Source organism: Musca autumnalis, unplaced genomic scaffold (assembly GCF_047663935.1).
Source record: "Musca autumnalis isolate F117 unplaced genomic scaffold, ASM4766393v1 scaffold_4, whole genome shotgun sequence".
NCBI classification, from domain to species: domain Eukaryota; kingdom Metazoa; phylum Arthropoda; class Insecta; order Diptera; family Muscidae; genus Musca; species Musca autumnalis.
Window position 1 is genome coordinate 81,100,195 of NW_027411977.1, and position 26,841 is coordinate 81,127,035.

Consider the following 26,841-nt stretch of genomic DNA (forward strand, 5'->3'; position numbering starts at 1 on the left):
TTATACCTGGAAACTTTTTGCGGATTCTGAGACAGCAATGTTCATAGCTGAGGAAAATCCAAAAACAAGGAAAAGTCGCTGGAGAGATTTTGAAATAAATCACGGTCAAAGTTCACATTTTTTGGTTTATTGTAGGTTTTCAGGATTTTTCTTGGAAACAGCAAGTCTTATCGAAATAGGAAGATATTAGCTATATTTTTCGCTGATTTAGCTGCAATTCGGCGTTCTCAGTGGTCATGGATTATTTTTTTACTTATATAAATATGAGAAATATATGAAAAATACAAAAACATAGTTTTAATTTTACAATAATAATTTATTTAATACTTAATACATGTACATATATAAATAAACAGAAATGACAATCAAACAATTTTGTTATAAATATATAATACTAGCTGACCCTGTCCGCGTTGCTGGCCCGTTTTTGAGGTCCCGGTATAAACATTTACAACTACAACATTTTTCTACAACGGATTTCAACTACCAACACACCAACTAATGATGTAGACCACAATTACCAATGTCATGTTTACCAATAATAATATCTGAAATTTCACGTTTTGGTCGAAACAGCTTTAGCTGATTTCCCAATCGATTGTTTTGAATTTTTGGTCAAGTGCCATTTCAAATTATCGGAATTGTATTGTGAAAATTGTGAAGTTGACCGCAATGTCTAACTTATTGAAGCCAGTGTTTATAGCGCTTTTAAAGACACGCGAACTAACATTAAGGATATTATCTGCAATTATACATTTTTGAAAAAAAAAAAATTGTGGACCGCAATATTTCACTTCCGCGATGACCATTCAGGGTCAGGACAATAATTACCATAGCATTGCAAACAATTTTTAAACAATAGGTTGAAAAATATCTTCGATTTCACGTTTTGTTAAAAAGTTTGTGTGGGAGGTACCCTGGTCACTCCACTGGCCACTACAAAAAGTAGTTAAAAACCTATTCTCAGACCTACAAACTCCACATACAAAATTTCATCAAATTCGGTCCAACCGTTTCGGAGGAGTTCAAAGCCGAACACCGTGACAGGAGAATTTTATATATATATAGATATCTTAAGGCTAATGACATGTTTATAATGTGGACTCAACACTTGTTTTTTGTAATATGTATTATACTGTGAGACATTATCATTAAATTGGAACTGTAATTAGGTATACATTGACACTATTATTGCTATTATTATGTTTTAAATTCATAATTTGAAAGCTTTGCAATAACAACAGGTGTGACTTAACATGTGCTAGATTTGACAGGTATTTTTTTATATCACAAATATTTACCTTTTTATCTAAAGTGTCATGATACTGCCAGGTCAACGAAGGACTCATTTGTCTAAAACATTATTTGTATATAGCATGTTGAGTCAGCCAATTGTTATTAAAAATATATATGTACATACACATACATACATATATACTTCGGCTCACCTTTCAAATTATTGTGGCATACTATGTTAATGGGTATCGAATTACCGATCTTGTGATGTTCATTATTAATTAACAATATTATAATTTTACTAGATACATAACACTATAAATATCACAAATTCGTATCGAAATTTTGTTTAGTTTGTTGTTTTTTTTTATAAATTATAACCAAAAAAATTTAACAAATGACATAGACTTAGTCCAACGTTCTACTGTATATTTCGCAGTACATAATAACTTAAGATCTATTTAATTAAATACCTTAATAGCTTTTGATTGTTAGTGGAATGTACATTTTAATTATATGTAGTTGTTTATTTTTCGCTTATACAATTTTTTGGTGAGTACTTAACATGGTGATTACTAACGGTGCCACCGTGGTACAATGGTATGCACGCACGCCTTGCACGCAGAAGGTCGGGGATTCGATTCCCCTGCCAAGCAACATCAAACACGTTTCAACGGTGGCAAAATATCCCTCAGTAATGTTGGCGACATTTCCTGAATATTTCAGCCTTGAAAAACTTCTCCACAAGTGGTTTCTTAAGACACGCCGTTCGGACTCGGCGATAAACAGTAGGTCCCATATCATAGAGCTCAATATGAATCGGGGTGATATGAGAGAAGTCTCCCTTGTCCCGTATGGGATGTTGTGGGACAATGCTGTTGTTGTTGTTAACATGCAATTGTTCGTTTATTTGTGTGCTGGGACAAAATGATTCGATTTTTTAATTACTCCATAAATGTTGCTATAATTTCAGCCAGTGCTGTATATGTTCCAATTACTAAACCTAATACACCAACAATTATCAATATAGAGTTGCCTGTAAAGATATAAAAATATATTAAATATTTTTTTTAACAAAGAAATGAATAAGAAAGAATTGTTTTGTGAGATGTGTATTACTTATCATTTGTCAAGTAATTCAGCCTAATCTCACATTTTTTTTTTCCTTTATTTATTCGTAATTTATATTTATACAATGAATATACGTAAAGCCTCAGCGCCCATGTGGCATTGTAGAGGCAGTTGGCAAATATCTAAGCATCATACAATTAATTTCAATAAAATTATTTACATTTCAAAATAAAAGAAAAAAGATAATTAATGAGAAAAATAAGAATAGTAATTATAATAAAAACACTATATACAAAAATTTACATCAAAAGTGTTTCCATCGTATTGCATAAGTATCTTTTACTAACTGATTTAAAATTTGAAACATTTTGTGCGGATTTTATATTTTCAGGCAATTCATTAAATTTCCTAGTTCCCATATAGTCAATTCTTTGTTTTGTTTTCTCATATTTACACAATGCTACTCTCAAATTACTTTGATTTCGAGTGTGAAAACGGTTCTGGTTTTGCTCTAGTATTATAGACTGATGACCAATTTTATTAATAGTTTTAAAAACATAAGTTAGCATTTGATAAATATGTAAACCATGTATTGGTAATATACTTAACGCAACATCTTTAAACAATGAAACGGTAGAATATCTCAGTGGCAATTTGTAAATTATCTTTAATGCTTTGTTTTGCATACGTTGCAATGATTTTAGAGACTTATTTGATTTATTGTAAGCATAAATAATAGCCAAATAATTCAAATGTGACTGAATTAATGAATTAAATATCATAAGTATTGCTGATTGATTCAATTTATGCTGCAGTTTGTATAAAATTCCAACTGCTGGAGCTATTTTCCTTTTTAAGTTATCGATATGCATATCCCAAGATAAATTAGTTTGAAGCTGCATTCCTAAATATTTAATGGAATTTACTTCACTAATAACTCTTCCATCTACATGTATCCAAAAGGGGTCTATATTTGATCTAAATGTTTGGGGTCTAAATCTCACAAGTTGCGTTTTATTAGGATTTAATACTAAACGATTTAGTCGTGCAAACTCAAGTACTAAAGCGGCATCTCGTTCCATACGAACTCTCAACTCAACTTCACTATTATACGGATATAACAGACATATGTCGTCAGCAAACATTATGAGTTTCCCAAACAAACAAAGATTTTGCAAGTCATTCACGTAAATTAAAAAAACAGTAAAGGGCCTAAACCACTGCCCTGTGGGACTCCAAAGTTAATTGAACCCATATAACTCTTCGCATCATTAATTTGCACATATTGCTTCCTGTTAGATAAGTAGCTTTTAAACAACATGACTTCCTTACCTTGGATCCCATAATATCTCATTTTTTCTGTCAATATGTCATGATCAACAAGATCAAAAGCTTTCGTTAGATCAAAAAATATTGCCCCTACGCCACTAAACCCACTATCCAACCCACTACAAATCGTATTTGTTAAATTTATAAGTGCATCCACTGTTCCGCAACCTTTTCTGAATCCAAACTGAAACTTATAAATCAAATTATTGCTTTCTAGATACTTTTGCAGTTTATCAAATAAAATTTTTTCAATAATTTTGTCAATTGACGACAATATGGCAACTGGTCTATATTTATCAACTGATTTCGCATTCGGTTCCTTTAAGATTGGTATGACTTTGTGTATTTTTAGAGCTTTAGGATAAATGGATGACAAATTCATCGCATTAAAAACACTAACTAGTACTGTTGACAATTCTTGTGCACAGTTTTTTACAAATTTCGGCGATATATTGTCATATCCTGGACTTTTTGAACTCTCCATTTGCGATATAACTGTCAAAACATCTTGTAAACTTATATCATCTATGGCAAATCGAGAACGTACCATAGGTAATGTTTGCAAAGAATTAACTGTATCAGTTGTATACAGTATCGGCCAAAACTAAAGCACCCCCTCAGTATTTTTTTTTGAAATGATAATTTTTTTATGAAAACTAAATTATAAATTTATTTTTTATTTTTCTTCTTATTTATTTATATCTTTATAATTGAAAAATACAAAAATAAGGGGATCAGAATTTAATAAACTAAAGTTAAAATTCAAAAAACATTTTGGGTCGCAAATATAAGCGGACAAAACTAAAGCACCCCCCATTTGAGGTACAGCAAAAACTACTGAAATCAATATTTCGTTGCTTATTCTCTATTCTGGATGACACAATCACATCTTTTAGGCATAAACGATACTAAATTATTAATTATTGCAGGCGAAATAATCTGTTTTCGGAAAATTTAGCTTAAATCCTCAAAATACTGAAAATCGGAAGGTACCGTTATATGGAGGCTATACCCAAACGTGGACCCAGGTCCACGATTTTTGGTGGATAGGTTTTGTGACCACTAAGAACCTTAAGTACCAAATTACAGCTAATTTAGGAGGAAAATTTGTCTTAAATATCCGAAATACCGAAGATCGGAAGGTACCGCTATAAGGGGGCTATACCAAAACATTACCCGATATTGTTCATATTTATCCAAAAATGATGCTACAGCATTCTCTGGTCAAATACTAAATCCCTTAGGTTTAAAAATTAGCAAAAGAACGAATTGCAAAAGAACGGTAGACGTCGGCTTATTCAGTCGACGACCAGCAAAAAACCTTCCACCTCCATGTTTTACAGCGTCTTCGCAATATTTAGGATTTAACGGTTTCCCATTTGGCCCAAGCCTTTTACCATCTGAATACTTTAAATTAAACATAGATTCATCGGAAAACAGTTCAAATGGGTCTTGGCGAATGCCAGTCTGGCTCCTTCATTTTTAGTCGATATGAAAGGTTTTTTTTTTGTTGCTGGTCGTCGACTGAATAAGCCGGCGTCTATCGTTCTTCTGCAATTCGTTCTTTTGCTAATTTTTAAACGTTAGCGTATTGTATTTGACTAGTGGATGCTGTAGCATCATCTTTGGATGAATATGAACAATATCGGCTAATGTTTTGGTATAGCCCCCTTATATCGGTACCTTCCGATCTTCGGTATTTCGGATATTTAAGCCACATTTTCCTACTAATTTAGCTGTAATTTGCTACATAGGGTTCTTAGTGGTCACAAAACATATCCACCAAAAATCGTGGACCTGGGTCCACGTTTGGGTATAGCCTCCATGTAGCGGTAGCTTCCGATTTTCAGTATTTTGAGGATTTAAGCTAAATTTTCCGAAAACCGATTATTTCGCCTGCAATAATTAATAATTTATGCCTAAAAGATGTGATTGTGTCATCCTAGTCTGGATGGATAAGCAACGAAATGTTGATTTCAATAGTTTTTGCTGTACCTCAAATGGGGGGGTGCTTTAGTTTTGTCCGCTTATATTTGCGACCTAAAATGTTTTTTGAATTTTAACTTTTGTTTATTAAATTCTGATCTCATTATTTTTGTATTTTTCAATTATTAAGATATAATTAAATAAAAAGAAAAATAAAAAATAAATTTATAATTTAGTTTTCATAAAAAAATTATCATTTCAAAAAAATTTACTGAGGGGGTGCTTTAGTTTTGGCCGATACTGTATGTTTGAATTTGTGACCTTAATTCAGATGCAATTGTTAAGAAATACGTATTGAATATATTGGCTTTATCAGTATCATTATTGACATTATTTCCTTGTGCATCATTCAATTCAATATCAACTTTAGTGGATTTTCCTAGGGATTTATTGATGAATTCCCAGCATTTTTTTTGGATTATTTCCTATTTTCCTTAAACTATCTTCGTAGTAGTTCTCCCTACATACACTGGTTGATATCTTTATTATTCGACTGATACGTTTTAATGTGTCATCAAGTACATCAGTTCTATTTTTTGACTTACGTCGTTTTTTTAATAAGCGTTTTTTCAGTACAATTAGTTTCTCAAGATTTTTATTTATCCAAGGAGATATTTTCACTTGTAGTTGTGCTGTAGTCTTTTCTTCCGTTGTAGATTCTTTTATTGCAGTATCTATACACGTTATCAACCTTTCAGTCAAAATAGACACATCTGAACTATCAACGTTATTGGGCAATATATTTCGAAGGATTTCCTTTGCTTTCTGATAATCACAATACCTTCTTAAAGTTTCTACATTACCAGTACCAACGCTTCTGGATCTAAATTTGCAAGAAAGTAAATTATGATCAGAAAGCTCACATTCCACTGAGTCCACAAACAAATCAACATAGATGTTACTAAATACATGATCAATGCATGTTCCACTTCCAGGTCTAGTTATTAAACTGTGGTTGTTTTGACAACCATAATTCTGAAACAATGTTTCTAAATCTATGAAATTGTCATTTCTCAACAAATCAATATTGGAATCGCCAAGTAATATTATGGGATTTCGAGCATGAGCATTCAAGACGTTTTCCATACCATTAATAAAATTAGCCATATTGCATTTCTGGGAACGATAAAAGGACACTAATTTCATGGGTTGCTGTTTTAAATTTAAAAAAATAAGTTTTTTTAAGGTGGAGGTAATTAAAATTAAGTTGCTTTTTAACAAGTACAAAAGTATCAGTGGCCTTTGCCAACAGAGGTATACCTTCAGCCTACATAAATTGTAACTTTCATCTACGGACAGATCGATGTACATATTTTGGGACTCTTCAAAAATTTGTTTCCCTCTTTGGACATTTGAACTTTTCGACGAAAATGTAGATTAGGATTAAAGTTCACAAGTGTTGCGGAGGGGTTTCTTAAAGGAATGGTCCAGGGAATAGTCCAGTATGGAAGTGGATCTTAATTTGAGAGTCATACCTTTTTGATAGATATCGCGCCCACTAGTCATTTCAGTGGGTCATCATATAACTTTTGGACCAGTATGCCAGGAAGCATGGACTTGGCCACGGAAAACAAAATATGGCTGTAAACAGGACCACAACGAACAGCAACGGACCAAAGGATCTTCGAAAATACCCTAAACTGCAAAATATTAGGAGATCCCAAGTTTGGACCAATTGAGTGATATTTTTTAATTATTGGAGGGAAGTACCGGAAGTTGTTGTCCATCATCGAACTGAGACTAAGTTTGGACAAAATATGACGAAGGCCAAGTTATCGTGCTTTTCAGCAACTACATATGGTACCATAGGTACCCTGAAAAAACTTTTACCGTCGTAATTGAGGCAGCGAATGCAAGTTGTTTCAACAAAAATCAAAGTGATTGGGGAGCAGGTCTTAAAGTGAACTTATTCGAATTTTTATGTGGGAGGTACCCGAAGAAGTGGACAAATATAGTCCATATTCAAAACTTGATCTATATCTGGTAGACATATTAGGATGCGTAAAGTATGGACCAAATCGGTCAGTCCCTTCAAGAGTTATCTTGCGCTTCAAACAAATAGACACGGTGTCATGTGGGATTTTTTTGCAACTTTCAGGCTATTTTCTTTTCTTTCTCAAGAGTTATCGTGCGCTCAATTTTTCCGAACATTTTTGAACTTTTGTGGGGGAGGTACTTGACCTTATCATCGAACTTAAATAAAGTTTGAACAAAATATTAGGATGACCAAATTTTGGACAGAATCGGCAGATCTGTTCGAGAGTTATCTTGCGCTCCAAACAATAGACACAGGGTTTTTGTGTAACTTTCAAACTATTTTCTCAGGAAGAAACTTGTACCGTCGTATCGGGGGAGGCGTATACAAGTTGCTACAACAAAAATCAAAGCGATTCGAGAACAGGTCCTAAACTGGACTTATCCGAAATTTTGTGTGGGAGGTACCCGAAGGAGTAGACCGATTGAAACCATATTGGCACCTCATCCATGTCTGGTAGAAACTTCACATTGTGCAAAGTATGGATCAAATCTGTTACTCCCTTCAAGAGTTATCGTGCGCACAAATTTTCAGAACATTTTCGAACTTTTGTGGGGGAGGTACCCGAAGGAGTTGACCGATATAACCCATCTTCGAACTTAAACTAAGTTTGGACAAAATATTGCGAAAGCCAAATTTTGGACCAAATCGGTTAATCCGTTCGGGTGTTATCGTGGGCACCAGCCAGCCAGACAGACAGACGGACATTGCTAAATCGACTCCAAATTGTCGGAAACACATTTCGTTCAAACATAATTGGGGTCTAAAACCATTATTTCGATGAGGCACATTTTACCCGTATGAAAGTGTATATACCCTCGTTAGCATAAATTCTGAGGGTATAAAAAGAATTATGAAAATATCTCTATCCGTTCAAAAGTTTCAGAATTTTTACCAGGAAACAAAGATTCTGAACCAATGTGCGTCGTATGGGGGGCATTGAGTACAAGTTGTTACAAAAAAATCAAAGCGATTTGAGACCTGGTCCAAAACCTAAATTTTCCGAAATTTTGTGTGGGAGATACCCGAAGGATTGGACCGATTGAGTCCATATTGGAACCTCATCTATGTCTGGTAGAAACTTCACATTGTGCAAAGTATGGATCAAATCTGTTACTCCCTTCAAGAGTTATCGTACGCACAAATTTTCCGAACATTTTCGAACTTTTGTGGGGGAGGTACCGGAAAGAGTGGATAGATATAACTCATCTTCGAACTTAAACTAAGTTTGGACAAACTATTGCGAAAGCCAAATTTTGGCCGAATCGGTTGATCCGTTCGAGTGTTATCGTGCGCACCAGCCAGCCATACAGACAGACGGACGGACATTGCTAAATCGACTCCAAATTGTCGGAAACACATTTCGTTCAAACATACTTGGGGTCTAAAACCATTATTTCGATTAGACACATTTTGACTATATGAAAGTGATATGTACACTCGTTAGCATAAATGCTGAGGGTATAGAAATGCTTAATCTGTTGGTACCTTTATATGGGGTATATACCAAAACATGAACCTATGTTGATGATTTTTGGTGGAGGACCTCTGGGAACTTAAAATGACAAATTACAGATAGTTCGGTTAAAAAGTGTAGCATATAGCCACAAAATACCGACAATTTAGAAATTTCATTCTATAGGGGCTATACCAAAACATGAACCGATATTAACGGTTGGGTCGGTTAAAAATTTAGCTAAAATCCCCAAAATACCTTAAATCGGAAGGTACCGTTATATGGGGGCTATTCCAAAACGTCGAATTATGTGGACGATTTTTGGCGGTTTTGTTTCGGGACCACTGTAAATCTAAAATGTTAAATTACAGCTAGTTCGATCAAACATTGTAGCTAAAATTCCCAAAATACCTTAATCGGAAGGTACCTTTATACCAAAACTTGGACCTATCTTGGTAATTTTTAGTGGAGAAATTAATCAGCTAAGTTGGTCAGAAAACGTCGCACAATGTCGCGAGTTCATTTTAACTGTGGCCAAAACTAGAAGGAGTTGTCGTAGGTGCATAAATTTTGGTACACGTACCTATTATTGACTTACAATCTTCAGGACAAAAAATTGGGTTGGTCGGTCCACGTTTTGATATAGCTCCTATAGAACCGTACCTCCCGATTTTCGGTACCAACCGAAACCAACCGAAAGTATTCAAATTTTGGGGTTAGTCTTCGGCAGAGGTACCAAAAATTCCAACAGAGAATTGTGGGCTTAGGACCACGTTTTTATATAGCCCCCATACAACGGTACCTCCCGATTATCGGTATTTTGAAGATTTTAGCCTCATTATTACACAGAAATTGCTGAAATTTGGTATTTAGTCTTCGTAGGGGGCATTATACCTTCACCTTGAAATTTGTCTGCATAGGTCCACGCCTTCATATAGCCCCCATAGGACGGTACCTCCCGATTTTCGGTATTTTGGAGGTTTTAGCCGTTGGGGGACTTATAACCTTCCACCAAAAATATGTCGGTTTAGGTCCTCGTCTTCCTATAGCCCCCATAGAACCGTGCCTACTCATTTTCGGTATTTTGAGTGTTGTGGCCTCAATATCCACCCGATATGACTGAAATTTGGTGTTTAGTCTTCATATTGTTTGTGAGCATATTGAATATATCAAACTCTTGTCTTTATATATGAGAAATTTCCTTTAAAAAATTTTTTTGACCGATTAGTGGTCAAAAAACGGTCAATTTTTTGTAAAAAATCGAATTTTGATTTTCGCTGTTCACAATTTTTTTAAAAATTGATATTTTTAAAATTCTCTCGTTTTAAAGGAAGATTATTAGGTACTTAATAAGCCCACAAAAATATAGGATGGCTCATTCGTTTTCGCGCTATAGCCAACACCGCAAAACGATTTGTTAAAAAAGGGGGTATCCTCTCAGTGAGGTGGTCGCTGAAAAAGAAAAATGACACATTTGTCTGCAAACCTCTGCAGCTGGGACCTTTATATATTTGAAGTACTCACTTTTTACTACTCATACAGCAAAAAATATCGATATACACTTTTATACCATTTTTCCCCACTCCACTCAATTTAAAATTTGCTTCAGAAAATTAATAAAGTTAGTAATACATGTTTGGGTAAGTGTAAACACCATATGATTAATATTTACATGCAAACAAAAGTGTAGCCAACTTTATTACATCCCAAGAGAATTTAGGAACCATTTTTGCAGCGACCGTTACTTTTAAATTTTAAATATTAACGCATAATATAATTTATTAACTTTAGAAAAAAAAAACACAAAAATACGTATTAACTAAAATTGTCGGATTTAAATCCTCATATAGAAAAAACTATTTCACGTATCAGTACCAAAATTCAGATTCTTCTTAATTAATATGTTTTCTATCACTCCCCATCAATACATTTGTTAAACGAAGTATTTAGTTTTTACCATTTTTGGCCACGGTCGTGACACTGTGCGTGGTTAGAAGCCTCAAAATGCTTTAAATCGGGAGGTCCCGTTATATGGGACCTATAACAAAACCTATCTCCAACATTTTTGGTGCAAAAGTTGTTTGACCTCTAGAAACCCCAAGTTCCAAATTGAAACCAATTTGACCGGAAAATGTGACTAAAATCCTCAAAAAACCTTAAATCGGGCACAAACGTTATGTGGGGGCTACACCAAAACGTGGATCTATCTTGACAATTTTAGTGGAGAACTTCAAATGTCAAATTTCAGCTAATTCGGTTAAAAATTGTAGCTAAAATCCTCAAATGTCGAAAATCGGGGCGACCGTTAGCCCTGGACTTATATAGACCATCTTTGAACTTGACCTGCCTAACGAAAAAGACACTGAAAATGCAAACAACTTCTAGCATGCATTTTTAGAAAGTACATATTGAGACTACAAAATCCTAGTAGGGTTTTGTCCTGTCATATCCAGCTCGGATTTTATGGCCTCATATAAACCGGGCTAAAACTTAAGTTTTTTTGCATTTATCGGGTCTTTATCTCGGAAACGACTGAGTATTGGCATTGCTATCTTAGGCAATATTGTAGCCCTATCCTGATACAACTTATCTTTTAAACAGACCACATAAGAAAAACTCCACCTAAGGCATCAAAATCGATCAAATAGGGAACATTTTATATAATTTCTCTAATTCTGGTCAATATCAGCTAAACTATTAAGAGTTGAACCAAGTAACCCTTTGCAAAAATCTTCAAAATAAAGTTCTCAGCAATTCTTCAAAACATTCTAAAACTCTAAAATGCTTACTTCATGTTGTTTCAGCGGTATTTTGCATTATATCTTTTAGAACACGTGTTTCGGATACCACAACATTATTGACATATTTAATAAATCGCCGTTGAAAAATATACTCAAAACAACGTGATAGAAGCATTTTACAACAATGGCATGTTCCGAAGAGTTGTGTATTACATTCCAGCGAATATTTTTCCAAAAGAAACCATTAAGAGAAAATTAACGGTTTTGGAGATATGATGACAAATGTATACAAATTATGGAAATGTTGAATATTTTATAAAATTTGAGGCAATAAATGTAGTTTTTAAAGTTAATTATTTCGCCAAATATGTTACTCTTGTCCTTATCTACAAATTTGCTTCAGAGGTCAGATGAAGATTCACATAGGTTTCAGAGATATAACCCAGATTTGCTTAAAAAGGCGAATATTTAACCATGTTTAGGTGGGGCCATAAAATCCAAGCTGGATCTGACACAACAAAATCCAACTAGGATTTTTTCTCGTTTGGGTCTGTACTTTCAAAAAATCTTCAGCACAAATTCTTTGCACAGTGTTATTGCGGACGCAAGAGTTATTACAACAGACGAATATGGCTAGATCGCTTTAAATTTTATTATACCCTCAGCCTTTAGGCTGTGAAGGGTATATACACTTTCATACGGGCAAAATGTGCCTCATCGAAATAATGGTTTTAGACCCCAAGTATGTTTGGACGAAATGTGTTTCAGACAATTTGGAGTCGATTGAGCAATGTCCGTCCGTCTGTCTGTCTGTCTGGCTGGCTGGAGCGCACGATAACTCTCGAACGGATGAACCGATTCGGTTCAAATTTTGGCTTTCGTAATATTTTGCCCAAACTTAGTTTAAGTTCGAAGATGAGCTATATCGGTCCACTCCTTCCGGTACCTCCCCCACAAAAGTTCGAAAATGTTCGGAAAATTTGTGCGCACGATAACTCTTGAAGGGAGTAACCGATTTGGTCCATACTTTGCCCATCGTGGAGCGTGTACCAGACTTAGATCAGGTTTTAATATGGACTCAATCGGTCCACTCCGTCGGGTACCTCCCACACAAAAATTTGGAAAAGTTCAGTTTAGGACCATCTCTCGAATCGCTTTGATTTTTGCTTTAGCAACTTGTATTCACTGCCCTCCATACGACGGTATAAGTTTCATCAGGGGCAAGTCCATGCTTCCTGAGAAAATAGCCTGAAAGTTGCAAAAAAACCCCTATGACACCGTGTGAGGAGGTTGGAGGGCAAAATAACTCTCGAACAGGTCTGCATATTCGGTCCAAAGTTTGGCCTTAGTAATATTTTGTCCAAACATAGTTTTAGTTCGAAGATAAGCCATATCGGTGCACTCCTTCAGGTACCTCCCCCACAAAAGTTCAAAAATGTTAGGAAAAATTGTGCGTACGATAACTTTTGAAGAGAGTGGCCGAATTGGACCATACCTTACACATCCTAATATATCTACCAGATATAGATCAGGTTCAAATATGGACTATATTTGTCCACTCCATCCGGTACCTCCCACACAAAATTTCGGATACATGTTCACTTTAAGACCTGCTTTCGAATCACTTTGATTTTTGTTGAAGCAACTTGCATTCGCTGCCTCAATTGCGATGGTAAATGTTTTTTCAGGGGCAAGTCCATACTTCTTGAGCAAACATCCCTGAAGTTGTAAAAAACCCCTATGGTACCATATGTAGTGGCTGGAGTATTTTTATTATTATTTATTTTTAGTATCTCCTCCGCAAAACTTTTGATCTTTAATCCTAATTAACATTTTTGTCAGTTCAAACGCCCAAAATTTTTAAAACTCCCTAAATACATGCGATTTTTTTGCGAAAAAAAATGTTTCAATATACACAGGCTGAGGGTATATCTCTGTCGGCAAAGCCGACTGATACTTTTTTACTTGTTCTGTACGAGAATATATATACTATATAAATTATATGGACGCAAATTATTAGTTCGATGTGTTACAAACTGGAAAACAAACTTAATATACCCTCCATACTATGGGGGAGGGTATAATGATAATATACGTTAGTCATACTTACTGAGAATCAACCAAACTTTAGCCTTTCCATGGGTATTGTACCAATGTGTAGAGATTTGTATAAGAGCCGGGAAGGCCAAGCCCAAGGCAGACAAACACAAAGCACCAAATAGAGAAATAAAAAGCTCCAGATTGGGTATGGCTACGGCCAATAAAACTGAAAATCAAATAAAAACCAGTAAGGAAAGGATCAAAGTCGGGCGGGGCCGACTATAGATACCCTACACCACTCACGGTGCTCTTGAAACAATTTTAAATGGAAGGTGCTTACACCTCGGAAGTTTTTGCGGATTCTGAAACTACAATGTTCATAGATGAGAACAATCAAAAAACAAAAAAAATCGCCGGAGCGCTTTTTAAATAAATCGCGATTTAAGTTGACATTTTTAGGGGTTGTTTAGGTTTTTGCGCGATTTTGCTTAGAAACCACATTTCCTATCAAAATGGGACTAAAACAAATGTTGTAGATATGAAAATTCTCTACAAGAGTGACCTTTATGATATTCTCGTCGGTTTTACCGTTTTTGCGATATAGAAGTTCAAATTGGGACAATTCAAATTCAATTCAATTCTGTATCGCCCCCTTATAAAACAATGTCATGACTGCAAATTCGCAACTTAAACTTATATATCTAAAAAAATGTTACAACTAAGGATAAGTTACTTAAGCCAGTCTTGTAGAGAATTTTCACAGCTTTAAGATTTTCTCAGGGCACATGTCGATACGACTTACCGTATTCAAGCAAATTCGCGAAACCCTAACAAAAAAAAAACTAAAAATGTAAACTGAGCTTCCTTATCTCAAAAATGGTACAAGCTGGAAACAAATGATAAACGTCAATCCTCTAGAGAATTTTGACAGCTACAACATTTTCTTTAGCTCCATTTCGATTGAACTTGCGGGTTTCAAGCAAAATCGTAAAAACCTAAAAAGCACCTAAAAATGTGAATTTTGACCGCGATTTATTTAAAAATCCCTACAGCGATTTTTTCTTGTTTTTGGATTTTTCTCATCTATGAACACTGCTGATTCAGAATTCACAAAAACTTTCCCTGTGTAAGCGGTTTTCATCAAAAGTTAGTTAAGGCGCACCCAACATGACATTGTTTTATAAGGGGGCGATACAGAATTGAATTGAATTTGAATTGTCCCAATTTGAACTTCTATATCGCAAAAACGGTAAAACCGACGAGAATATCATAAAGGTCACTCTTGTAGAGAATTTTCATATCTACAACATTTGTTTTAGTCCCATTTTGATAGGAAATGTGGTTTCTAAGCAAAATCGCGAAAACCTAAACAACCCCTAAAAATGTCAACTTAAATCGCGATTTATTTAAAAAGCGCTCCGGCGATTTTTTTGTTTCTTGATTGTTCTCATCTATATACATTGTAGTTTCAGAATCCGTAAAAATTTCCGAGGTGTAAGCACCTTCCATTTAAAATTGTTTCAAGAGCACCGTGCACTGTGAATATGTAAAATATAAATCCAGATCTAAACCGATTTTGATATAATTTGGCACATTTATTTCCAGACCGAATTCAGTCACACATTCCAAATATCATTGAAATCGGACTTATATAGCGTGTTTGGAGCAGTAAATACGCGAAATCGGCCGAAAATATATATGGGTGCTATATCCAAATCTGAACCGATTTCGATATAATTTGGCACATTTATTTCTAGACTGAATTCAGTCACACATTCCAAATTTCATCGAAATCGGACTTATATAGCGTGATTGGTGCAGCACATACGTGAAATCGGGCGAACATATATATGGGAGCTATATCCAAATCTGACCCGATTTCTATATAATTTAGCTCACTTATTTGTAGACCGAATTCAGTCACACATTCAAAATTTCATCAAAATTGGACGTATATAGCGTGTTTGGTGCAGTAAATACGTGAAATCGGGCGAAAATATATATTGGAGCTATATCCAAATCTGAACCGATTTTCACCAAAAGCAATAGCGTTCTTCCTATGGCTAAAAAAGTTGTAGTCCCCAATTTTCAGCTGAATCGGACAAAAATGCGACCTGTACGTTGGGAACAAAAATACATGGACAGACAGACAGACGGACGGACATGCATATGAGTCTATTTCGTTTCCTTTTGTATGTTACATACAAATGCACAAAGACATAATACCCCTTACCACTGTGTGGTGTAGGGTATAAAAATCCAACTTCAAATCATTCAAAATCAAATCAAAGAAATACTTACACGTTACTAAAACAAATAGAGTTCGAACAACATATTCCCAGAAGAGTTGGGAACGTTGGGGTCCCAATTTACGGGCGACATAATCTTTCCAGGTAATATCGATGGCCACATAACATGCCAAACCATGGGTTATGAAAATGGCAAATGCCAGCATACCTTTGACGCATTGTGATAAGCTGTGGGAGAATATAATAACAATATTATTTTTATTTGTAATTTTTTATTTACATTTAGTTTACTTACATTTCATTGTCGGGTAAATTAAGCGTAATGGAACCTTCAATCTCATCACCATAATTAAGATAACCGAAGAGACCCATAGAAAAATAGAGGAATACAATTAGAATCATGGAAATATTTAAAACACCACAGGAACCACCAAATGTCTTGGGTGTCTTCATTTCATTCTCAAGGGGAAGAATAACGCCAATAGCTGTGGAGGAGTATGGAAATCCGCTTAATTACATTTTCTTGAATTTTGAATTAGTTGAATTAATTACAAACCCTCTAAAGCGAATAGTACTGTTCCAAAAAATAATGGAAATCCACTGACCGGAGCAAAGGCTTCTTTATCTTCGGTACTAATTGGTTCACGAAAGATATAATAACAGATTATGCCGAAAGAAACCATTGTTATGGCATTGGCCAGTGTGGAAAATGGTGCTAAATATTTTAAATTTCGTACGTAATTGATTAAAATCAATGGCAACAAAATGATCAACATGCACAGGCGTACATCCAGTGGCGTTTCCAGATAATAATCTGCCACCGATTTAATATTCGATGCCATGAATACCACATAAACACAACATGTACCCAATTGATAGATAAGCAGAAATGTATTCACTAAATTACCAATGTAGGGCGCACATTTACGGAATGCGGCTGGACCTTCATTCATGGCCTCTGCGGCAACTTTGGGATAGCTCATACTGGGGATCTGTGGATTAATATAAAAATTAAAGGTGTCAAGTCATTGTTCTGCTACAATTGTCAATCTTACATACTTTTCTTCGCTTGCACAATTCATATTCGGCCTTTACCAGTTGATGTATGCTATAGGTGCAGATGGCACCAATTAAAAGTGTACCAATGCTGCCCAAAATATAGCCAGAATTTTTGAAGGCATTAGGCATGGCCAAAATGCCGGTTCCTAGTGAACCTTTTAAAAAATGGAACAATGTCTCTGAATTCCTGAAAAAAGTAATAATTGAAATTAATTTTTGTTTTCCCAAAAAAAAAAAAAAACTTTTGTCAGAAAAAAAACTTACGTGGTGGGATGTTCCACTTGCCGATGTTGAAATGGATCATATTCGTCGATACTATTTGATTTCACAACATATTTATCACTCTTCTCCGCCAACTCCAGCGAATATTTCTTGGATGGTTTTTCCGACACATCTGGAACATATGCCGCATTAGTATGTCCATTTTTAGTCATTCTATCGAACGTAACACCTTGACCAGACTACTGCCGATCGCCTTGAATATAACGAAGCACGTCAACACTCTTGGGTTTTGTTGATCGCAATGTTTTTTTCTGCTTTATCCCCAAAAGAAATGAGGACACACAAACAAAGAGCACCCAAACGACGACGGATGAGCGCTATAATGTACGAAATACAAATAATTAACATATTTTTTCAAATATTCTTTTTGCATTTTACATGAACTGTAATTATAAATAAAATCAAAGAAGACACCAACAAGACAACCAACTACCGCATCGCATAGATATTCATTGATCTTATTGTACAGTGTTTTGCGAATAATATAAAGTGAAAGTGAATATTTGGCATCGGGTAGTTGACAAGAAAACGTACATTGTTTCTGCAGTGACTAAATACCTAAGCATAATGCTAATTAGCCACATGCATTTCCCAGACTCGGTAATAACATTAGGTCCCATATCATTGAGCTAAAAAGAGAATGGGGCTTGTTCGTATGAAATAGTTTTTTCTTCTTTATTTCAAATTGAACATTGTTCCTTGTAGACTGCGATAATTTAAAACAAGTAAGATGGGCGTTATGTTCGGCCGGATCAAAGTTTTTATATCCTCCACCACGAGTTGTATTGAAGTAAAATAGAAAGTATTATGTTCTTTCGCAACGTCAAGGCTTATTACTAGAAGAAATGGAATGTGGTAACAGAGGAATATCACTTTCTTGAGGCATCGATGTTTTCTAACTATTCAGAATCCGAAATAATATTCAAAATACGTAAAATCTGAATGTACCTTCATGTTGGCTATATATCGAAATATGAACCTATATTGTGTATTTTCTACGTGGAGGTATTTTTCCCATTGAGAATCCAAAATACAGTAGACAAATCCTCTTTTTTCACAACGGATTTCTATTGATCCTTCTTCCGTTCAAAGGGGTGAAATATATCTTTCGAACAAGTTCTTATTTTTTTAAATCGGTTAACAAATGGCTAAAACCTCCACAAAAAACTATAATTGCATTTCTCATAATATTCAAAAATATAATGTTTTTTTGTTTTGTTCAATATTTATTTTGAAAATGGTGGGAAATTCAGTTATAGTTTTTTGTGGGGTTTTCAGAAATTTGACTTAAAACTCGTTTCCTTCAACGATTTTTTCGTATTTTTTTACATTAATATGACTAGAGATGGTATTTACCCGGTAAATACCCACACGGCGGGCAAATACCCACATTTGTGGGTATTTATATGGGTATTTACTATATTGAATCGCCAATACAACATCTTACACCCAATTCTTGGGTATAGGTTGTGAAATCGTTTCAAAATGGACAGTTTTACAATACTTTAAACAAGTGGGTAAATACTTGGGTATTTACCCAAATGTTGAAAAATACCTTAAATCGGGAGGTACGGCTATATGGGGGCTATACCAATACCTTTAATACTATTGATACATATAAGAAAGTTTAGAGCCAAATTTTGTCAGCCTACGTCAAGTGGTTCGACAGTTAAAGAGTTTTTACCCACTTTTGGGTAAATACTCGAAATCGGGGTACCCTTATATGGGGGCTACAAGAAAACGTGGACCTACGTTGACAAATTTTTGCAAGGATATTTTCTACATATTGAAGTCTCACTGTGCCAAATTATAACCAATTTGGTTGTAAAATGTAGCTAATAGATGAAAAATACCTTAAATCGGGAGGTACGGTTATATGGGGGCTATATTAAAACATGAACCCAGAGACCCAATTTTCAATACCAGATATTCTCTTGATATAAGTAAGATTTGAGCCAAATTTCGTCAGGCTACGTCAAGTGGTTCGGCAGTTAAAGATTATTTACCCAACACGTGTTTAAAGTTTTATAAAAGCATCCATTTTGAAACGATTTCACAACCTAAACCCAGAAATAGGGTGTAAGATGTTTTATTGGCGATTCAATATAGTAAATACCCACAAATGGTTATTTACCCAATTTACCGGGTATTTACCCATTGGGTATTTACCCACTGTCCATCTCTAAATATGACCACAGCTTCCGCTCAAATTATAATTTTAAGAAATCCATCGGTGAACAGTTTATTTTACCTAAATGCGTTCAAAAGTTATGGTATATTACAACAATTCGCGAGTTACAATACCCTATACCTCAGTTTCAACAGTTTCACTAACCGGAGGGCTAATGAACTAATTCATTTAAAGGAAAACAACACGCAACATCAGGTTTTAAATACAGTTGCTTATCACAGCCAGTCATCCATGGTTAAGCGATGAGAAAATCATTTGACAGATTGAGATACACAGAAATTTTGATTAAAACCTTTATCACCATATTTTTGTCGAATGGCGATAAAATATTACGAATATAAAGGGAAAATGTTTATCAAACAAGAAAATGTTACTAGAAAGCGATCAATAAACGATTTCAAACAAATTATTGAAATTTGATTATGATTATTAATAAATTTCTGTAGTTAAAATGGTTTTCAACAGGGATGCCAACTGTTCGGAGGTAAAAATCGCTACAGCCACATACGCACCATAGGTCTGTAGCGATTTTTACCTTAAAACAGTTGACATTCCTGCTTAAACAGTGGTTTTTGTACGTCAAAAATCACCACATGTAGCGGGAAAACCACCAAGTTGGCACCCCTGGTTTTCAACGTTTGCTCTTGAGAGCGAGAGAAACAACTTTTTTAGGGCATAAAGAGAGCGCTACAACAATGTGCTGTGTTTTTTTTTTTTCTTGAGATGTGAGTGTCGTTGTTATGTATATTTCAAAGCATGGTGATGGAATTTTTACGGCATGGAGGGATGGTGCGTTTGTGTGGCATTTTGCTTGTATACCCAGCTAACAATTTTTTCCGAGGGCTCTGATATCAGATTTTTTTTCTAATATTTTCTGAATATTTTTTAGAATTGTGGCCGATTTCTCTAATATTTTCCTAGATATTTGAACTATTTTCTATAAGTTTATTTTAAGAATATCTGCACATTTTCTAAAGAAACTTAAGAATCGTCATTCCGAATTCGTTCCGATTTCTAATGGATTTTCTAAGGGAATTTTTTTTTCGTTTGATGTCGAAGAACAAAATGACTGGTCATAAAATTCGCATATACTTTTCTCCGAATTTTCCAGAATTTCTTTCCGAATTCGGTCATAAAATTCGCATATACTTTTCTCCGAATTTTTCCAGAATTTCTTTCCGAATTCTTAAGAAAATCTAAATTTTTCATCGAATTTTCCAGAATTTTCCAAGAATTTACTTCCGAATACGGACGGAATTCGTTGCGAAACTCTAATATTTTTTAAGAATTTCCTTAGAAAATTCTTTCCGAATTCGGTGACCACGTCCATACAACTTTCGTACCGAAATCGCTACGAATTCGGCATCAGAATCGCATATTTTTTCAGAAATTCTGTCCGAATTCGAAACGAATTCGGAAAAAAATGTTAGCTGGGTATTTATTTGTGCTCGGGTGAAGGCTTGTATGTATACAATAAGTTTGTCCCAATTTACATTGGGCGAGTTTACTTGCGGCAATTGTCAGTTTGTACGTGAGAGAGGGTGCTAAGAGGCAAAGGGTTACCATATGCCTCACCTCTCTCTCCTACAAAATGAGAATTGCCGCAAGTAAACTCGCCCAATGTAAATTGGGACATAGTTACTGTTGTTTTGTTGCTGATTTTTATGAACCTAACAAACGAAGAGGGAAAGAAAAAACGGTACGAGTTCTCTTGTTTTTTCTGTTTGGTGGCAGATAACATTTTTTAACCATCAGTTTGGTTTATTTTGGCAGTTTCTTTAAAGCAGTCGCTGTATGTGGATCGATAGTGCAGAAATAAATCTGTGTTTGTGTGTTTTCTTAAAGTAAATGTGCTTTTCAAGTAAATTAAATGGCCAATACATTTTATAATTGAATTCACGAATATGAAAAAGGATAATCAGAATATTTTATTCGACAAAGAAGCAACCGCATGTGATATTGGTAATAACATCAAAATATTTTATATATTTATACCCTACACCACACAGTGGTAAGGGGTATTATGTATTTGTGCATTTGTATGTAACATACAAAAGGAAACGAAATAGACCCATAGTTTCTTTTGGGGATATACATATAATCACTTTTTGAGTCGATTTATGCATGTCCGTCCGTCTGTCTGTCTGTCCATGTATTTTTGTTCGCAACGTACAGGTCGCATTTTTTGTCCGATTCAGCTGAAAATTGTGGACTACAACTTTTTTAGCCATAGGAAGAACGCTATTGCTTTTGGTGAAAATCGGTTCAGATTTGGATATAGCTCCCATATATATTTTCGCCCGATTTCACGTATTTGCTGCACCAAACATGCTATATACGTCCAATTTTGATGAAATTTGGAATGTGTGACTGAATTCGGTCTACAAATAAGTGTGCCAAATAATATAGAAATCGATTCAGATTTGGTTATAGCTCCCATATATATTTTCAGCCGATTTCACGTATTTTCTGTACCAAACACGCTATATATTTCCGATTTCGATGAAATTTGGAATGTGTGACTGAATTCAGTCTAGAAATAAATGTGCCAATTTATATCGAAATCGGTTCAGATTTGCATATAGCACCCATATATATTTTCGGCCGATTTCGCGTATTTGCTGCTCCAAACACGCTATATAAGTCCGATTTCAATGATATTTGGAATGTGTGACTGAATTCGGTCTGGAAATAAATGTGCCAAATTATATAAAAATCGGTTTAGATCTGGATATAGCTCCGATTTATATTTTACATATTCACAGTGGTGTAGGGTATCATATAGTCGGCCCCCCCCCCCCCGACTTTGATCCTTTCCTTACTGGTTGAAATATATATGGATGTACTATTTCTCACATTACAGATACCCATGTTCCGCTGATGATTTTCAATGTGGCAGAAGAATGTATTTTATTTCACAACGAGAAGCGTTCAACGATGTTCTCTGTATTTTATATTTAAAAGTGATTTATTTGTTTTCTTTTAATAAAAGTAAAGTGTGACACTAAATAATTATTTACTTCTCTTATTAATTATTCCATTCCGTTTTTCTTTCTTTCGTCTGTTATTTTTTATGTACCTATACATCTGTTGTTGCTTTTGTACTTGGCATTTCAGTTAAATAAATATGTGTGTATGTATCTTTTTTTGTGGCTTTTGGGTTTGTATTTAACAAAAAAACAACAAAATAATTGTAAATATGAATATTTTTTTATCGATTGGAAAAAATGCATTCAACAATTTTTTTAATCAAGAAAATATTTTGATAAATATTTTTGCCAATATGTCAAATATTTTATCAGTTCAAAATAAAAGAAATCGATAAATATGTTAATCAATATTACAATTTTATTTTATCAACCTATATTTTTACTTTGTGCTCAAATATTTTAATGAATTTTGTCAATATGACAATTTTTTTATCGCCGGAAAATCGATAAATGTTTGATTGAATCTTTGAATTTTTTTAGCAAATGGCTACAATTTTTTTTCTGTGTAGTTAATTCCATATTGACTGTATAACTGAATCAGCACTGGTTAGCCAGAAAGTCGAAATTTTGACCGAAAACTTTGAAAAACTTAATTTTTCTTATTTATGCACCAATTACTATTGTTAGGAACGAAAACGTCAATGAAATAAATAAGAATCTAACACTCAAAATAGGAAAAAAACAAGTAAGAGAGGGTTATAGTCGGACAGGGCCGACCATGCAATACCCTGCTCCACTACACCTGGGCACTATTTTCGAAGGAATTTATTTTAGCCATCCGGTCATACATACGTAAGTTGATATACATGGTAACATACCAGAGATATAGAACATACATACATATATACGCCGTCATTACTGGAAACGTATGATATTATTTATAATGACCAATCGGGGCTTTTTCGCTACATATTATTAAAACAAGTTAGAAGGTATCCGTCAGCTGTGCTGACCTTGGACAAAAAGAAAATAAGTAAACTCAATATTTCTAACGTATCAATGTTTTTTTTTTTTAACTTTGGGCCAATTTCCCAAGAAGAATGGATTTTGACCCCCAAAAAATTGTACCGCCGTAAAAAGGGACACAAAGACAAAAAAAAAAAAAATGCAAAAAAGTTAAACCATTGTGCGGGAGGCACCCGAAGGAGTGTTCCGATGCAGTCCATATTCGGATGTAATTCAAGTCTCTAAGAAATAATACGATGTACAAAATTAAGACCAAACCGGTTTCGCCCTTCGAGGGTTATCTTAGGCACTAGTTGGTGTCGTCATAGGAAGTATGGACTTGCCCCAAAAAAAAAAAATAACACTGTCGTAAAAGGGGCCGCAATGCGAACATGTTTCAAACGAATTCAAAACGGTTCGAGAAGAGCTGTTAAACTATACTTTTCCCAAAGGAGTGGGCCGGTATAGTCCATATTAGAACCTGATATATGCATGGTAGTAATATTTCCACATCCATAGTTTGGAACAATTCGGGTAGTCCCTTCTGGAACTATCTTCATCTTAATCTTATCGAAAAATTTTGAACTTTTGTGGGGGTAATTAACGGAATAACATTTTCTGTTTTACTTTCTTGCTCATTGCACATCAAGTACATCAAGTATTGTTTTCAACCCCTGTAATTCAACAGATTGTCTCGTGCTCTCCGAGAGAGTGAGAGCTAATATCATTTTCTAACACTGATTTTCAAACGTTAAAAGAACATGAAAAAGCACACATAACATTCCAAGCAAATAAATAAAAGCATACACAAACGAAACAACAACAAATAAAATTAGAATTGTTTATTTTCTGTAATGTTGTGAGTGTGCTTCCACTTGATGAGTCACTTGGCAAACTATCTACGATTGCGAGTGCAAAATACGATGGACACTTGTTTTACTTATAACGCACAAGCAACGGTCTTGATGCGTCGTAAGTGTTTTTTATGGTGGTGGAAAAAATACAGAGTGCAAGAAAACAACTGTATTAAAAAGTAAAAGACTCAAAAAACTTGTGTGCGCTCAAGTGGCTTCCAAAGGCAAGTGACTTGTTGATGATCTCTGCTTTCTAGTTCCTTTTCCCAAAAGGAACTAGTTCCTTAATATAGTTCCATAATTCCAAATAGTTCCTAGAGCGATATAGTTCAATGAATCTTTCTCTTTCACCGTTCTTTCTATTTCCTTCATTCCAAATAGTTCCGAGAGCGATATAGTTCAATGTATCTTTCTCTTTCACCGTTCTTTCTATTTCCTTCGTTGCAAACAGTTTCGAGAGTGAAGTAGTTGTACAAATCGTTCTCTTTCTTTTTGTTTTTATCTTTTGGTGGATGAATTGACATAAAAATAAGTAAGTTGCAGCGATGTAACGGGGATGGGATTTACGTTTATTTAAGAATGTGGCCGCATCTGAATGATGAAGGAACCGAACGTGAAAGATCGAAGTAAATGTGGAATTAAATTAAGAAAATAAATTACACAAATGAAAGGAATTATATGCACGGTTGGAACTATATGAAGCAAAGGAACTATATAAATGCAAGGGCCGGATATAGTTCCAATAGTTCCTTGTCCGGAATAGTTCCTTGGAACTAGTTCGTTCCGGAACTACACAACTCTAGTCTAAAATCATTATTTCGATAATCTCGTTGGTCTTAATGTTGAGGGTATAAAGAAATTTTAAAAGAATTTTAGAAATTGTTTTCGGTGATTTTAAATGAAAAAAGACCAATATTTCGAAGTACTATTATATTACTTTTTACCAAAGGTATCACAAAAACTCCAATACCCCGTACAGCATTGTAATTTGTATCAGTTTAAAAACCTGGGAATCCTTCTTTCATGATTTGAAAACATTTCTATCATGATTGCGACATTTTGTCACATGGATTGCAAATGTATTTCTATGCCAGAAAATCACAACAATAAAAAACCACTTATATGTTAGACAGTAGTTCAGTTATCAAACCCCTATATTCATGTTGGTTTTCAAGTTTATTTTCGTAGATTGCCGAAATATGTCTCCTAGATATAAAATATAGACGAAAAATTTTATTTGGATATTTTTCCCACAAAAGTTCACCGCTAAGAACCATCCGATCATTATTCAAAATTGTTGGCATCCTCCTTGACCAAAATTCTTACCTCGTGTAAAAATTTCACAGTATTAAACTATAACTGCGAACTCTAGCGTGGTTATGGTTACTATACACGAAATTGAAACTGTGGAATTTCTGTATATACAGTCGAACCGGAACCGACGGAATTTGTCGCTATAACCGATATGTCGTTATAAGCGATAGGGCTATAAAGGGCCCCAGAGATTTGGGACTTTTGGATATCGTCGTTATAACCGATATGACGTTATAAACGACGACGTTATAAGCGATTGTACTATGCTGTAACTCTGTTATCTGAGCACGTACATCAACATAATTGGCATCTATGGAAAGGTCGAGAGATCGTCCTTCAAAAATAACTCACGTGGGCGGAATGTGTCTACCAGGAATAAAGATTTAAGATATATATTAAATGTTTTTTCCAATTTTCACACAAAAGTTTCGGTCTATTTCACCCGCTAAAAATTATCTGATCATCATGTAAAATTGCAAGCTTCTTTTCTGTCATAAGCTAACAGCTTATTTAAAAGTTCGCACTGATCGCACTATGATTGTGACCTACAGAGCAGATAAAAATTCGGATAAAAATTTTGTGTTTGGTCCATTTCACCCCCTAAACATTTCACGATCATCACCAATAACAATAGTGATCCATTCTGATGTAAAACCGACCCCCATACCAAATTTCGTGACGATTAGTCAATAATTGCGGCCTGGAGTTTGATTACAATTTATAATGGACAGACGGACACACGGACGGACGGACACACATCGCTATATCGCTTTATCTCTTCGAGATATTAAAAATGGTATATAACATCAGGGGTCTAGGACGAATATTTCGTGGTGTTACATGACTTTTAGCAAAACAAACTTATAATACCCTTCCCACATTGTGGAGTAGGGTATAAATATTGGTGCCGGATTATCGAGGTAAGAAAAATATGTGATGTCCGGATTACAGAGACTACAATGTAAAAAATTCTAGTGTCCGGATTACCGCGTTGTCCGAATTAACGAGTGTACGGATTATCGAGACTATACTGTACATATTTTTTCAAAAAATGTTTTTTTTT

At 34.8% G+C, this 26,841-nt stretch overlaps 1 protein-coding gene across 1 annotated transcript; it reads right to left on the reverse strand.

Moving 5' to 3' along the window:
• Window positions 1–438: 438 nt before the first annotated feature.
• On the reverse strand, window positions 439–17,945 carry LOC141400724 (proton-coupled amino acid transporter-like protein acs). Its single transcript, XM_073980170.1, has 8 exons — window positions 17,863–17,945; window positions 17,467–17,801; window positions 17,203–17,389; window positions 16,700–17,135; window positions 16,439–16,628; window positions 16,196–16,371; window positions 13,965–14,120; window positions 439–2,272 (listed from the first exon to the last, which is right to left on the reverse strand). The coding sequence occupies exons 2-8, from the start codon at window positions 17,634–17,636 to the stop codon at window positions 2,181–2,183; spliced, it is 1,407 nt and encodes a 468-aa protein (XP_073836271.1). The 5' UTR covers window positions 17,637–17,801; window positions 17,863–17,945; the 3' UTR covers window positions 439–2,180.
• Between the last annotated feature and the right edge of the window lie 8,896 nt (window positions 17,946–26,841).

Coding starts and splice junctions, on each gene's coding strand:
- LOC141400724 (XM_073980170.1), bottom strand. CDS start 17,636: ATGACTAAAAATGGACATACTAATGCGGCATATGTTCCAGATGTGTCG. Junction 16,629..16,699: donor AGTACTATTCGCTTTAGAGG/GTTTGTAATTAA, acceptor ACTCCTCCACAG/CTATTGGCGTTATTCTTCCC. Junction 16,372..16,438: donor AATTTACCCGACAATGAAAT/GTAAGTAAACTA, acceptor ATTCTCCCACAG/CTTATCACAATGCGTCAAAG.